The 16,359-nt window shown below is 48.5% G+C and overlaps 1 protein-coding gene across 2 annotated transcripts in view; it reads right to left on the bottom strand.

Annotated features, from left to right (window-relative positions):
• ESRRB (estrogen related receptor beta) overlaps positions 1-16,359 on the bottom strand; it is a 187,557-nt gene that overhangs the window by 37,771 nt on the left and 133,427 nt on the right. For both annotated transcript variants that reach the window (XM_069597139.1, XM_069597140.1), the window contains exon 3: positions 235-351. In XM_069597139.1, the coding sequence (XP_069453240.1) occupies positions 235-351 (117 nt within the window). The remainder of the gene's footprint in view (positions 1-234; positions 352-16,359) is intronic.

The raw sequence follows: 16,359 nt of genomic DNA, 5'->3' as shown, positions 1-16,359 counted from the left end.
CTCTGCAGAGGCTGGGGGGCTGCACACCTGTCTGCAGGGGGTGTGAGATGGCAACCCCGGGGACGGGGCCCTCACCTGGGCTGCAGGGAGAGACCTGTATCTGGGTGCTGCCTGGGGAGCACGTCCAGAACTTGCTGGCATCTCCTGGGGGATCTGAGCCTCCCCAGGGGAAGGCGAGTTCGCCCGGGACCCGGGCCTCGGTTCGGCCCCACGTGGCCAAAGGGGGGCTCTTACCTTCCTTCAACATCCCCACTTTGAGGCATTTCATGAAGCGACAGGCCTGGCAGGACTTGCGCCTCCGTTTCGTGATCTCACACTCGTTGGTGGCCGGGCAGCTGTACTCGATGTTGCCTGGAAGCAGACACAGAAGGGTTGCCGGGTGCGTCCGGGCCCCCCCCCAACCCGCCGGCCACAGGCTAGATGGGGATTCACTGATCAGCTCACCACTCCCCACACTGCCCCCAGGTCCCCACGGGGCAGTGGCTGTCAAAGGATGAAGAGCTCCGAGGTACTTTTCAGGGTGTTTCCAGCTCTCTTAAACACAGAGACCCCAGGGCCAGAGGTCAGGTCGGCCAGGCAGCCACAGCTTTGAAGAACGGTCACCCAGTTTCAAACAAGCTCAGCACAAGATGTGAGGTTTTTTTAATTTAAAAAAAATATATATATATATATATTTTACATGCACGCAGTGCTCTATTTATTTATGGCTGCGCTGGGTCTCCACTGCTGCGTGGGCTTTCTCTAGTTGAGGCCAGCAGGGGCTATTCCCTAGCTGTGGTGCAGGCTTCTCATGGCTGTGGGCGTGTGAGATGGCTTTCTCTTGCTGCAGAACACAGACTCTAGGCACGGGGGCCTCAGTCGTTGTGGCTCGCGGTCTAGGTGCTCCACAGCACGTGGAATCCTCCCAGACCACGGCTTGAGTCCGTGTCCCCTGCACCACCAATGGACTGTCACCCACTGTGTCGCCAGGGAAGCCCTGGTCACCCACTGACCTGGGACCTCAAAACTCACTGAGCTGACATTTTATCCAAGGCAAAGAAATTTTATCCCCCTGCTGACCGGTCCTCTGCCCTCCAGCCTCGGCCCCAACTCATGGGAAAAGCCTCTTGGCAGCTCTGAGCCCACAGGGGCCAGGGGCCTACCTCCCATACCCCACGGCCAAGGCCCAGGCCACCCAGCTTGGCTGACCTTGAGAAAAATCACTTTTCTATCACCAAGTCACAGTTTCCTCATCTGCAAAACAGTGTAATAACTGCTAAATGAAGGATCAAGCAAGACCATGGATATAAAACTTCTTTAAAAATTGTAAAGCGCGATTCAACGGGAACTGGTGAATTTATAAGCACAGTTCCTCGATGCAGAGGGAATTTGTGATTAATTTTCCATGTCACCCCTTAAATGGGTGATACTGATGAGTTCCATGAACCTGGCCCCGTGCCACAGAGGCTGTGAGCCCCCAAAAAGACAAGAGGTGTGCTGCTCACCACGTCATCGCAATGGCCTGAAACCAGCTCCTGCCGCACAGAAGGCAGGCAAGACAAACCTGCGGAATGATCGACCAAACGCTCACAGCAATTTCATGAAGTCGGTGCTCACACCATCCCGTTTACAGATGAGAAACCGGAGGTTTCCAGAGTGGTTCTGAGCCAAGTAACTGTATAAGTCTTGCTCAAAATGAGTGTCTGACTCTTTTGCGACCCCATGGACTGCAGCCCCTCAGGCTCCTCTGTCCATGGGATTCTCCAGGCAAGAATACTGGAGTGGGTTTTCATTCCCTTCTCCAGGGGATCTTCCTGACCTAGGGGTCAAACCCCGGTCTCCCGCATTGCAGGCAGACTCTTTACCATCTGAGCCGATAAACTGATCTTCAAATGCTCTGGGAAGGCCACTATTCCTCTTCAGGCCTCTTCCTGGGAGGGCTGACAGCACAATCAGGAGAGGCTGCAGCTGTCTTTCTTACTTTTTTTCTTAAATTATTCTTGTTGTTGTTCATCATGAATTTTTTGCATCATTTCTTATTTTTATTTTTTGGCCACTTCCCGCGGCATGTAGGATCTTAGTTCCCCAACCAGGGATCCAACTCATGCTCCCTGGGCTGGAAGCATGGAGTCTTAACCCCTGGGCCACCAGGGCAGTCTCTGGAGCTGCCCTTCTAACGTTGGGGTGCAGCCTCTGTCCTGAGCACCCTCACTGGTCCACGTTCATCTCACAAATGCGCACTGTGCAACCGCAACAAGCCTCGAGGCCAAAGGAAAGGCAGTGGGTTGAGGGGAGGGCAGGCGGGGGAAGGGAGCGGAACTGCCAGAGGAGCAGGGGAGGCAGACATGAGGAAGACACAGCACGGGACCGTGGACCGCAGTGGACCGCAGTGTTGTTTTGCGTTTGGCCTCCTCAGCACCCGTCCCCCTTCCCAGTCGGTGCAGTCTGCTTGAGTCTGTGGTTTTCAGAGAACAGACTCTGAACTGGTACAAACCATCTGTCCCCACGCCCATCCAGGTGCCCCCTCCTCATGGAGCAGGGATAAGTAATGCCCATCACGCCACCTGCCCGGATTTCCCTCCGGAACCCAGCTTGCCCAGCAAGGATGCTGCCTGGCACAGAGCAGCCTCCGTAAGGCCACACCGAGCCCAGGATAGGGCTCAAAAGGGCAACTCCCAGGCCTGCCTGTCCTTGGAATTCCCCACACATAACCCCTCCATTTTAGCAGTTATAATAGCCACCTTTATTGTGCACCTACTATGTGCTCCCTCCATTCTCATGATGACCCTCTGGGACCCACAGGTGCCCCATTTCACAGATCAAGAAACTGAGACCTGGGGAGCTGAAGTGAGTTACCCAAGGCCACACGGAGCCCCTCTGCCACCCCTGCCCCCTACAAGGAGCTTGAGGACCTCAGACAGGCCCCTGCACCAACCTAGCAACTAAGGTGGTCTAGAGATAGGGGAGGCTGTCCTCAGGTGTCCCGGTGCCTCAGTCTCCCCAGGTCGCATTTGGAAACCACTTACTATTGGATTTTCTGAGAACAAGCATGAACCATTTCCACCACCAAAAAAATGCTTTGAGTAATGACACTGAATGAGTGAAACTTGCTCAGACGTGTCCGACTCCTAGTGACCCCATGGACTGTAACCCACCAGGTTCCTCCGTCCATGGGATTCTTCAGACAAGAATACTGGAGTGGGTTGCCATTTCCTTCTCCAGGGGATTTTCTCGACCCAGGGATTGAACCCAGGTCTCCTGCATTGTAGGCAGATTCATTTATTGTCTGAGCCACCAGGGAAGCCCAGCCTCCCCAAGTAATGACATTATTGAGCCGCAATTACAAGGTGCCTAATATACAGAGTACTCACCACAGCTCAGTGAGGATTCTGATCCTCATTTTTTACCAGTAAGAAAACTGAGGCTCACAGATGTCTGGAGCACCTTACAGATCCCTCTCATTTTTTTTTTTTCTTAATTTTTTTTCTCCAATATACAGCATGCAGGATCCTAGTTTCCTAACCAGGGATTGAACCTGCGCCCCCTGAGTCTTAACCACTGGATCACCAGGGAAATTCCTCTCATTCTCATTCTTAAGTCCAGCCAGCACCATCTTTCTGCAGGGAGGGGGTCCAAAGGTCATCTTCTGTGGAGGATGGGAGGTAAAGAGGATAAAGATTTTGTGTGCCCCTCCCTTCTATGACCTGACCATAATCATCTCATAGGTAACTTGTGTAACTTCAGGGGAAATAACTTCAATATTCACATAAGCATGATAAAACAGAAACAAGGAAGGGATAAATCAGGAGCTTGGGATGAACAGATACAAACTGTTATATATAAAACAGATAACAAGGACCTGCGTATAGCTCAAAGGACTATATTCAATACCCTGTAATAACCTATAAGGAAAAGAATCTGAAAAAGAATATATTTGTGTATAACAATCACTTTGCTGTATGGTAGAAATTAACACATTGTAAAAAAGAGAGAAAGAAAGGAGGAAACCCCATACATAAACCAATTCATCTGTCCTGGCTTAGAAGGCTCTGAGGAGTTTATCCTTGGCCTCCGTCCCACTCCCCCACCTCACCTCCAGCCTCACCTTCCCCATTGCTCTACCTAACTATCAGTTCGGGGACTTCCTAGGCCCCCAGGCCTTTGCACCCTAGAACAAGCCCACCCTGCTCCCTCTGCCTCCTCGCCTCACCTGCCTGCACCTGCACCTCCAGGACCCCCTTGGGAAGGTGCTCCTTCTGTCCATCACCCGGATCACCGCTGTCTTCTCCTCCTCCCAGACCACTCCTCTCCATAGTCCCCGTGCCTGGCACACAGTAGGCACTCAATGCACACTGGGATCTGACACTGACGAGGGTTTGTTATGAAGCGGCTGCAGTTCTGCTCTTCATATGTTGAATCTTTCCCTTTCCCAAGGTGAACATCTTCCTCTCCTATAGGTGAGAAAGTTGAGGCTCCGGTTCTGCTCTGCTCCACTGGGCTGTGGGCTCACTGGGCCTGGGGCATGGGGACTCGGGCCCCCTTGAGATGTCACTTCTAGGCAGCTAAGTGTTTGTCTCAGCCCCTCGGCCAGCCCTGTCAATCCCTTGAAGGACAGATCTTGGGTTTCTCGGGGTTGTCACTCTAGCCCGGGGTCAATAAGTGCCTGTTGATTTGGTACCAGTGTTCTCCCTGGACAAGAGACTAAGCATTAACAACAAGAACCTAGAGATGTTCTTGACCCTGTGTATGTGTGTGTGTGTGAGAGAGAGAGAGAGAGAAATCTAATTTTATTTATTTATTTTTGTTCTCTTCAATTTGTTTTATGGCCCCAGCGGCTGGCTGCCAGCAAACCCAGGCTGGTGGCCTTGCCTTGTAATTTCTGTAAGTGCCTTCTCGATAAAGTGATGAGATTAATTCATCAGAATTCCTGTGGTCTCTGGAGGGCAGTCTAGAAAAGCACAGGAGCAGGGAGGGGGATACACACACACTCATACTCACACACACACACACTCACCATGGCTGAGGGGTGGCAGGGTTGGGGGTGGGCTCTCCAAGGACATGGCCAGCATCTAACATAAATTCAGCATTCTGACTTGGGAGTGTGCCCAGCATAGATGTATGCAGACTCCACCTCAGGCAAAATCACTCGACTTCTCTGAGCCCCAGTTTTCTCATCTGTCAAATGGGCACGGTATGTTCCCATCTCCTAAAGTCCTATGGATTCAGTGACAGAAAGCACATCCAGGGCGTGGTGAAATGCACGCACTGGGTAGCAAGCAATCAAAGTGAACATGCTCATCTTTACATCCATCAGGGCTGTCAGAGTACATGTAGACAGAGGACTCCAGAATGACTCCTTTCTAGGTGTCAGACCTGAGGCTAGCCACCAGCTCTGACATCTAGGAACATGAGGACGGGGTCTCCCATGGATAGACTTCAGAGGTGATGTTGTATGTGTGCCTGTGGAAGGGAGCCAGGAATGATCCGGATTTTCAGTGAGACCTCGAGGCGAAGGGGGACCCTCCACCATCAACTCTCTTTGTGCCCCAGGAGATGGAAAAGCCCAGGGGCAACCCCATCAGCTGTCCTTAAACAGTTGCAGAAAAGCGGGTAAGTCCTCTCCCGGGGCTCAGGGATGGGGGCTGCAGGGCTTAGATAAACAGTTCTTGAGGAATTTATGGGCTCTGAGTCTGCTGGCTAAAATCAGAGCCTGAATGGCCACTGTCTTTAGCTCTGGAGTGATGGGGGTGGGCTGGTCCCACTTGGTCCCACTCCCTTATTTATATGACTCCCAGGGACAGAGATTATCCCTGCCATCTCGACATGGTCTTCAGCTCTCCACCCTTCCCTCCTCCTTACCCTCCAGCTGATGATCTGATTCATGCCGCTGGCTTCAGCTGATGTAATTGGCAAGGACAAGGCAGCATGAAGCTTCTACCTCTGCCTGCCTGCTGGATCCCTCCACCTGGAATTCCCCTGGATTACTCATACTTCCTCCAGCTGAACCCATCCTCACCCAGACTTGCTTATACTCTGTCCTTTGTCTCAGCAAAGCCATCACTAAGCCACCTGCCACCTGGATCAGAAACTGAGGGGGCATCATTGACGCATCCCCTCTGTTACTTCTAAAGTCTTTTTCATCCTAATTGCCTCATACTTCCTGCCTCCTTCCCCTTCTGCCGCAGGTCATTTCCACGACCGTCATCCCTTGCCTCACCTTTAATGCACTTGCCTCCTGTTTTTGATTGTGCCATTTGGCATATGGGCTCTTAGTTCCCTGACCAAGGACTGCACCTGTGCCCCCTGCAAGGGAACTGCAGAGTCTTAACCATTGGACTGCCAGGGAAGTCCCTTCACTTGCCTCCTCCTGTTTCCATTGTCCTTTCCAGTCTCTCTTTAGAGGAGGAAATGGCAACCCCACTACAGTATTCTTGCTGGAGAACTCCATAGACAGAGAAGCCTGGAGGACTACAGTCCATCGGGTCGCAAAGAGTCAGACACAACTGAGCGACTATCATCCACTCACTTCCAGTCTCTCTACCCCAACACTGACCCTGGAGAGATGGTATTAACTTTCCTGTGCAAAATGCCTCACCGGATCTCTGGCTCATCACACACACTGACACTTAAGTCTGCAGGCCTTCCCAAGGGCCCACTAAAGGGCAGTCGGGGAGTAAGAACTGTCACCAAAGAATGAAGGACGTTGAAACCAAAGAAGCCAGAGGGGATTCCAGATAAGAAATAAGCCCTTTGTACTGCAGGATCTCAAAAGCCTAGGTGTTGAAGACACAGCAGAAGATGGAGGGAGGTATGGGATCGAAAATGGGAATTTGCTGGAAGTCTGTATTTAAGGAGCACCACTCCATGTGCCTGCACAAGAGAGGCCAACTTAATCTCTGGAGAGCGTAAGTAAGAGAATTGGGACTCAGGAATATGAGGCTCAGCTGAGGGCAGAGGGAAGCTGAAGCTGAAAAGAGGATGACTGAATACTGCATACCCAGCAGTGAGACCACTCAGCCTCACTCCCCAAGCCCACTTCCAGAATCCCAGCAGCCAGATGGACACTCCACCCACCACCCCCGTCACTCCCATCCTCCACCTCCTACTCCCCAACCTGAAGATGAGAAGAAAAACAGCATCAGAGGAAAGACAAGCAGATAAAAATAAGCCGAAGGAGAACTGCTTCTATACTTTTTATCCCTATTGGCCAAGGATCATCACTACATTTTGGGAAAGCCTTCACTATAAAAACTAACCAGAATAAGCAGGAGGAAAAGTATGTGGAAAGAAACCAGGACAAAGCAAAGAGGATTAAAACCTCTACAAGCAATCGTCAGTATGCTGTTGACTTGAGAAGGTAAAAATACTGTACTCAGGGATTCTCTGGAGAAGGAAATGGCAACCCACTCCAGTGTTCTTGCCTGGAGAATCCTGTGGACAGAGGAGCCTGGTGGGCTGCTGTCCATGGGGTCGCACAGAGTCGGACACAACTGAAGCAACTTAGCATGCATGCATGCATTCTTAGAGAAGGAAATGGCAATCCACTCCAGTGTTCTTGCCTGGAGAATCCCATGGACAGAGGAGCCTGGTGGGCTGCTGTCTATGGGGTCGCACAGAGTTGGACACGACTGAAGTGACTTAGCAGAGGCAGGAGGGATTCCCTGGTGGCAGAGTGGTAAAGAATCCACCTGCCAATGCAAGGGACATGGGTTTGATCCCTCATCCAGAAAGATCCCACATGCTGTGGAGCAACTAAGTCTGCAGGCCACAAATTTTGAGCCTGTGCTCTAGAGCCCAGGAGCAGCTACTGAAGCCTGAGCACTCCAGAGCCTGTGCTTGTTGCCAAGCCACTGCCATGAGGAGCTCAAGGTCCACAACTAGAGCACAGCCTGTGCTTGCCAAAACTAGAGGAAAGCCCACACAGCAACAAAGACCCAGCACAGCCAAAACCAAATTGACTAATTTAAAAAGTACTGTACTCATGAAACAAGAACAGCATGCGATAAAAGGAAAATGTAAAATGAAGAGCATAGAAATTAAAAATATAAAAAATTTTGGACAGTAGGCTAGAAAAGATGTAGGAATTAGAAGATTGATCCTGGAAGCTCAATATCCAACTCTTAGGAGGTTTTGAAAGAGCAGACAGTGGAGAGGAAGTTATTACCAAGGGAGAAAGGGAGGGAGAGAAGGAGGGGAGGGATGAAAATGTTTAAGACCTAAAGAACATGTGTTTCTAGATCAAAAGGCCTGTTGAGAGTCCAAGAATGAATGAAAAAAGACCTTGACAAAACTATAGAGGTGGAGAACAAATCAGTGACTGCAAGGTCAGGGAGGGGAGGAAACAGAAGGTGGTGCGTCTGTAAATAAAAGGGTAGTGCCAGGAACCCTGCGCAATGCAACTCTTTCGTATCTTGACTGCGTTGGTGGTCACAGGAATCTGCAGGGTTAAAACTGCATAGAACACACACGCACATACACACACTAGTGAGTACAACTAGGAAAATCTGAATGTGGTTGATGTTTATCAATGCCAATTTCCTGGTTGTGATATCTTGCTAGTAAATAGATATAGTTATGTTATATAACCCATATATGTTATGTCATACAGCTACAAACGGTTACGTACGATACATACAGTTATGTAAGATGTTACCACTGGAAGAAACTGGATATACACAGGATCTCGCTGTATTATTTCTTACAACTGCATGAGAATCTACAAGCACCTCAAAACAAAAAATTATAATAACAATATTATTACAAAAGACCTACACACACAATATAGATTCTTTTTGTCATGAAAGACAGAAAAAAAAAAAGATCCTAAAACCTTTCAGTGAGAGAGTAAAAACAAGTCAAATACAAAGGATCAAGAGTAAGATTGGCCACGGTATCTCAAACCACGAGGGGGAAACTCTCTGTGCAGACACAAATGCACAAAACTCACGTGCATACTCCCCACTCTTTTTTTCTACTTAGCACTCATCACCCTTGTTTATTTAGGTTGGTTATTGTCAGCTCTGTTCGCTGCTATTTTCAAACACCAGAACCATACCTGGGAAAGAGTGAGGCTCAATATACGCTTTCTAAGTGAATGAATCAAACTTCTTGACAAGCACCAGAAGCTAGAAGACAAAGCAGCAATGGTGTCCAAATTCTGGGGAGAAACTAGTTTCAACTAGCATCTAATATATGGGTTGAATGATGCATTTCCACACATCCAAGATGTCAACAATTTTCCCTGTGCTGTGCCTTCTAGCATGAGCCCCCCGCACCCCAAAAGGGAAGGGCCGAAAAGAGGAAGAGGTACAATCTGGAGAAGAGAGGGTCCAACAGGGAGAAAAGTCAAGGGAACATCCGGGAGGAATTGGCAGTAAGCAAATAGATTTAACCGAAAAGTGTGATATAACCATATTCAGACAATGGGAAGATGGGGAAATGTATGTGTGTTGGGAGGGTTTGTATAATGGGAACTAACTCTTCATCTTCCATAACAGGAAGTCAAGAGAAAATGTGAAATTGCTAAGTCAGTAAGTAGAGCTGTAAAGTCAAACTAGTAATTAAGAAGATAAAGGGCTGGAAGAAAGATTTTCTTAAACGACTAACTTTAGATTACAGGGCAAGGGGAGAGAGGTAGGGGTCAGGGACTGTTATTTTCCATTATGAGTTATGCTTTGAGTCTTTTTTAAACTATGTGTACGCATTATTTGGATAAAAGTTAAAAATTAATTTAACATTAATTGTAAAATTAATTAAAATTAATTGCAAAATTAATTGTAAAAATAAATATAACCTCCAGGGAAAAGCACATGAGGCACTTTATGGTCTGGCTACCTCTGACCAGTCCACTCTAACCTCGCTTCCACCTAGGCCCCAGTCTTTCGGCTCCAGGAGACCACATGGAACCTCTGAGCCGTTTCATACCTCCCTCCAGCTGAAACCCCTCCTGGTAAAGTCTTCCACATCTTTGGAGCCTCTGCACTCCCAGGGCCTTTTTTTGGTGAGACCCTCTTCTTTTCTGTCCAGGTTTATATGCCCCTTCCTGTTCGCCCCCAACAGGCCTCACGCATCACTCCCCTCCCCACCCCACTCCCAACTGAAAGCAACTGCTTAATGTTCCATCCTCAGGATTTTGCAAGCTGTCCTCCCTTCTGAACCGTGTGCTTACTGGGGATAGAGACAGGTAGGTCTTTTAATTCTGTATCTCAAGTACAGTGCCGGCCACCTGAAATACCTGTTAATCAAATTAATTTAAAGCAAGAGCCCCCATGCAGAGAAACCTAGAATTCGATGGTGACCTCCCAGTTGCCAAATGCAGTCCCCTCCCCTGGGCCTTCCCTTCCTGGTCCTTCCTGAAGCAGCAGACGCCCATCACACCTCTTAAAACCCACTCCTCTGTTAGATTTCATCTCCCTTCTCTGCAGGGACTCTCTCAGGGTCTCTGACCGCTTCTGTTTTTATTGCATAGAATCTAAGATGCTTTCAACAGTAAGACTGCACCATTATTTTATATACCACCAAGAAAGAGAGAGGAAACATCTGCCAATCAAAGTTTGGCTGAGTTTCCTTGCCACCAGCATTTTCTTCTTTTTCCCCCCCCTTATTAAAAGAGCTCTCTGAGATTTAGGTTCAGATTTAATCATATAGCATTCTTGTGCATACATGAAAGGGAAAAGATAAGAAAAATAAATTGAAGATATTGCTAAAATTTCTCAGTGTGACTCTCCTGAATGAATCATTTTTGACCAAAGTCATTATTTCTGTGTTTTTCCACGGAATCATCATCTCTGCTAACAAAGGAGCTGATGATGCTGTGCTTTTCAAGTGTCCCTTGTTGCCTCGGGGCTTTCATTCCAGGTCACTAGCCCCTTTCTGCAAGTTTTTAAGGCGTTTGCGAAGGCAGTGACAACCCCATACAGTTATCGCGTAGCAGACAGTAATCGGCCCAATCCAGAGATGTTATATGGCGGGAGGGCTTCCCAAGTGGCTCAGTGGTAAAGAATCCACCTGCCAATGCAGGAGATGCGGGTGCAATCCCTGGGTCGGGAAGATCCCCTGGAGGAGGAAATGGCAACCCACCCCAGGATATTCTTGCTTGGGAAATCCTGTGGACAAAGGAGCCTGGTGGGCTATGTCCATGGAGGTCGCAAAAGTGTCAGACACAACTGAGTGCCTAGGCAGCAACAAGGCAGACTGTTAACCAGATCTCTTAACTGGACTATTGAAACCACCTCTTGACTGGTTTGCCTGACCTTAAACCCTCCCATTCCATTGCCAGAATTACCTTTCTAAAAGGAGATGTGATTAATTCCCTGCTCAGAAATCTTCAATGGCTTCTCATTGCCAAATATAAACAACAAAGAACAAATCCTATTTATTTAATACCAGGCACTAAGCTGTCATATACCAGACACTACACACTGTACTTGCGTGTCTCGTTTAATTTCTACAAGAATATGCTAGAAGTAGGAGGTATTTATGGCCCCATTAATCCCATTTTATTGACAAGAAAATTAAGGCCCAAAGAAACTCAGTAACTTGTCCAAGTTGACACCACTAAGAAATTATAAAGTTGGGAGTCTAAACCAACTGAAGCAGCTCATGCCGAAGTATTCCTCTGTCCTCTCCCTGGTGGCTCAGAGGTTAAAGCATCTGCCTGCAATGTGGGAGACCTGGGTTCGATCCCTGGGTCAGGAAGATTCCCTGGAGATGGAAATGGCAACCCACTCCAGTATTCTTGCCTGGAGAATCCCATGGACGGAGGAGCCTGGTGGGCTACAGTCTATGGGGTCGCAAAGAGTAGGAAACGACTGAGCGATTTCATTTTCACTTCCTTCACACAGCTTGTGAAGCCCTTTGACATCCAGTCCCATGCTCTGCTTCAGCCCCTTACCTACTCACAGTTGAGCAGAGGGCACTCAACTCCTGTGGGCCTGTTTTGCTGTTCTTTCTGCCGAGTACGTTCACTCCTCACTCCTGCTTAGCTGCCCCTTCCTCTGGGAAGTCCTCCCTGCTCTGCGTGGCTGACTTTCACCCTGTGTCTCACCTGACTTTCACCCTGGCTATGCCTTTGAAAAGAGGATCTGTGATTGTTCTTCCTCTCCCTCCCCCAGTGCCTTGCAGATAGTAACATTTTTGTGGGTTTAATTGATTCTTTTTGTGCACAGGAGGAAATTGTCCAGAGCACCCCAGGCCCTGCTCAAGGTCAGCTGCTGGCTGGCGAGTGTCAGGGCTGGGACAGCACCCCACTCCCAGCTCCTACTTACTCCTGGCTTTTTCTCTGCATCCTTGTCATAGTCTCTTTCCCCTGGGATCGCAGGCCTCCTTCTCCAGGACAAAAAGCCTGGCTGCTGTCCAAGGCAGGATAATGCATCAATCACCCCCCACCCAGTCTCCTTGGGGAGTTTCCTTCCAGGCTTGCATCTCGGCCCCAGGTGAACAGAGGAAGCTTGGTTCCAGGGCCTCTTTCTTGTTCCTCCCCATCTGAAGGAGCTGCTCCAGGGGCCTTCTGGTGACCTGCAAATTTGGCCACATGCCCTGGGAACGCAGAGAGGGGGACAGGGTGGTCGTGCCCTCTGCACAGCTCTCGTGGCCGAGCAGCGTGTGTCAACGGCTTCCATTCCAGCTAGAGAGAAATTCAAGTGCGACTCTCACCAGGGCGCAAAACTGTGTCAGCCTCTCAGCCTCTTCTGCTTAGCCCTCACTCACTCACAACAGCCACAGTGGCCCTCCTCCTGGTCCTGAAACAAGCCTGCTGGTTCCTCTGCCTGGAATGCTGGCTCCAGGATTCAAGCCACCTTCTTAACGTGGCCTTACCTAATCCTCAGACTAAATTAGGCCCCCTCTCTCAGCCACCTTGGGCTTCCCCAGCAGCTCAGCTGGTAAGGAATCTGCCTGCAATGCAGGAGACCTGGGTTCGACTCCTGGGTTGGGAAGATCCCCTGGAGAAGGAAATAGCAACCCACTCCAGTATTCTGGCCTGGAGAATTCCACGGACTGTGTAGTCCATGGTGCTTGTCTGGGTCTGTCATTTTGCTTATTTATTTGTTACCACATTTACTGTCTTACTCACCCTGACCTAGAATACAAGTCCACAGAGTAGGGCCCATGGCTTTGTCTTCAGCTCCTGGCACAAGGGTTGGGACTCCGTAAAGTTTCACAAAAGAACCAAACAACTGCTTCACAAGGCAGCAGGTCCCCTCAAACATTGCTCTTTAGAAAATAGCAAGTTGCTTTATATCTGGGTCTTTGCGAGGTGTCTCTCATATCAGAGGTGCTGTGTCAGTCACTTCATATTGAACAATAGTGATCTGAGGAGACCCATTGCCCCAAGAAGACCCCAATCGAGGCCTGTCACCCGATTGAATGAGTAACAAAGGCAGGAAGAAATTTAAAACAAATTTAGTTATTCCCAGGAATAAGAGTCACAATAGCAAACACTGAGAGTCAAAAGCAGTATAGTACCTGATATGTTGTGGAAACCATACTATAAATTGGCCCAACTACTTTTTTGCGTGCTAAGTCACTACAGTCATGTCCAACTCTGCGAGACCCCACGGACTGTAGCCGGCCAGGCTCCTCTGTCCGTGGGATTCTCCAGGCAAGAAAACTGGAGTAGGTTGCTGAGCCCTCCTCCAGGGGATCTTCCAACCCAGGGACTGAACCTGCATCGCTTACGTCTCCTGCACTGGCAGGTGGGTTCTTTTCCACTAGCACCACCTGGGAAGCCCTAACTATAGAAAATACATAAACGACGAAGACTTACTACCTAACACAGGGAACTATACTTAATATAATCACCTATAACGGGAAAGAATCTGAAAAAGAATATATGTGTTTAACTGAATCATTTTGCTATACACTTGAAACTAACACAACATCGTAAATTATCCATGTTTCAATTTTTTAAAACTGACACAACTGAAGAAGAACCATCCTAATGATCAAGAAAATGTACTTAGGGCTCCAAATAGAAATTTGAGAGACGGCAGCATATCCAGGCTCACAAAATCTCACATAACAGAGATGGAGTGTGTGGAACAGAGATGGAAGGCAATGTGCTCTGAAACACCACGCTAAGCAACTCGACTTGGAAAGTGGCTCTGGAGATGGCAAAGACACTTTCATCAGAGTCATGCGGAACTTTGGGTAAACTCTGCCTTTTGAAAAAGAAAAGGTTTTTCAAAAAAGAATACCTGGTCTTACAGCATGTGATGGAAAATATGCAAGCATAACAAACAAGCATGCTTATAAGTAAACATGTGACTTTTATCTAGATCCTAAAGGCTTACATACATAAATTAGCCTAGTGTCTTTGGTTTGCCCTCATTGGGAAAATGAGAGATCACTTTGGGGATCGCCTTCTACTCAGACACACTGAGAACTTCCTACGGGCCAGGTACCGTGGAAGGGCATGGGGCTCGGCGGAAAAATCGAGATGAATGTAATGCCATCCCTCAGGAGATGCTGAGGAAGCAGATGAGCAACGGCAGTGACGATACAGGGTAGGAAGTATCATCCGCGTGCAGAAGCTTCGCAGGAGCACACAGGAGGGGCAATCAGCAGAACAGAAAGCAGGGTCCTTCCTGAGAGGGTCAGGGTTTGGGGGTACTGCTTAGCATGGATCCCTAGGTGGTCCCTCAAAAGGGCCCCCTCACCACTGCAGTACTCATGACAAAGGTTTTCACTACTGTGGGTCAGTACCACAACCCAGAAACCTGTGTGGGCTAGCCACAGAAAGGGGCTCCATCTCTCACAGGCAGACTCACATTGTCCAAATTTAGGGACTTGATGTATAAGCCTGAGGATGCCAGCACACTCAAGGAAAAACTGATCTGTCCAGCCAGCATTCTGCCTAACCGTCAAGTTCACTCTGAGCAGAAGACCTATGAGGGACCTAACGCCAAAGTGCAGGGGGTTGTAAGTCTTTTTCCCCGAAAAAAGCCAGAAAAATGTAAACCCTTTAGGCTTTGTGGCCTGAAGGTCTGACTACTACACCACCAAAGCAGCAACACAGAGACTACATGTAAACAAATAGGTGTGGCCCTGTGCTAAGACAACTTGATTTGCAAAAGCAGGAAGCTGCCTGCAAACTGTACTTTGCCCACCTCTCCCATCCCCTTCCCCCATCCCCACAGAGGCAGCCCCCAGCACAGTGCTGAGTACTGTGAGCCCAGTAAGCAGTGAGTGCACAAGAAATATTTGCAGGCAGGGAATGGGATTCTGAGGGCTTTCTCCCTAAGTCTCTTGTGACTCCTTGGTTCCCATAAATTTCTTCTATTAGCGTAACCACTGAATGGAGCAGATGGAAGGAATCTAAAGAGGGAAGGGAGGCTGTGAGCTAGCATGATTTTCAGAGCTGTCCTGGCATTTACTTTGCAAATGGATTATTATTGCATGTGACTAAAGGCCTTTTTCAAAATGGCCTGAATATCCTCCTTAACTGGGGAGGTACTTAGGAGACTATGCCCTGGGCTGGAAGCCTAAGGCAATGCCTGTAGCCTTGCCTGCTCTAAGCCTTTGATTCCGGCATCTTGAGGGCAGGTACTTTGTGTCTCTCCCTGAAGCACCTTACTCAGGAAAGTAAAGAAAAGTGAAGTCGCTCAGTTGTGTCCAGTGTCCAGCTCTTTGTAACCCTGTGGGCTGTAGCCCACCAGGCTCCTCTGTCCCTGGGGATTCTCCAGGCAAGAATACTGGAGTGGGTTGCCATTTCCTTCTCCAGGGGATCTTCCCAACCCAGGGATCGAACCCGGATCTCCAACATTGCAGGCAGACTCTTTATCCTCTGAGCCACCAGGGAAGCCCCTAACTCAGGGCAGGGACTCAATTAATGTTCTCTTGGTTTTAAGCTCATCTCTGGGGTTGTTCAGTTGTAGGTGATTTGTTTCCTCTTTATATTTTCCCCATATCTCCAAATTTCCTACAACTGTTATGCTCAAACAACAAAATCAAAATCTTTGTTAGAACAAAATCAAAGAATTGATAAAATAGCCAGAGCAATCCATCAGCTTTAGATGGACAGTCCCTGTTCCAGACAGATATGTCTTTCTGGTTGTAAATGAATAACTCTTCTTGTGACTAAGGAAAGGGACAAGAGCAGGCCAGTTCCGGTGGCACTAAATGCTCTGTTTGTCTTTGGGCTTCTAGGAAAAGATCGTTATCCTATTCGTGGGAGCAAATAATGAAGACTATTTACAAATCCTTCCTGTGGGCCCTTGCTGAGAATGTTCTCAACACCCAGGTTGCTGTCGAGGGTGTAGCAGGATTCTTGAGTCGACAGCAGCCTCTGCTTTCAGAAAATTTGATCCAGAATTCTCCAGCACATTAAAGAATAAGGAGAGAAGAAAATATAATTGTCTCTTAAAAGGCAATTTTTCAAAA

The sequence above is a fragment of the Ovis canadensis genome, chromosome 7, assembly GCF_042477335.2.
Source record: "Ovis canadensis isolate MfBH-ARS-UI-01 breed Bighorn chromosome 7, ARS-UI_OviCan_v2, whole genome shotgun sequence".
In the NCBI taxonomy this organism is placed as follows: domain Eukaryota; kingdom Metazoa; phylum Chordata; class Mammalia; order Artiodactyla; family Bovidae; genus Ovis; species Ovis canadensis.
This window is presented reverse-complemented; position numbering and strand designations above follow the sequence as displayed.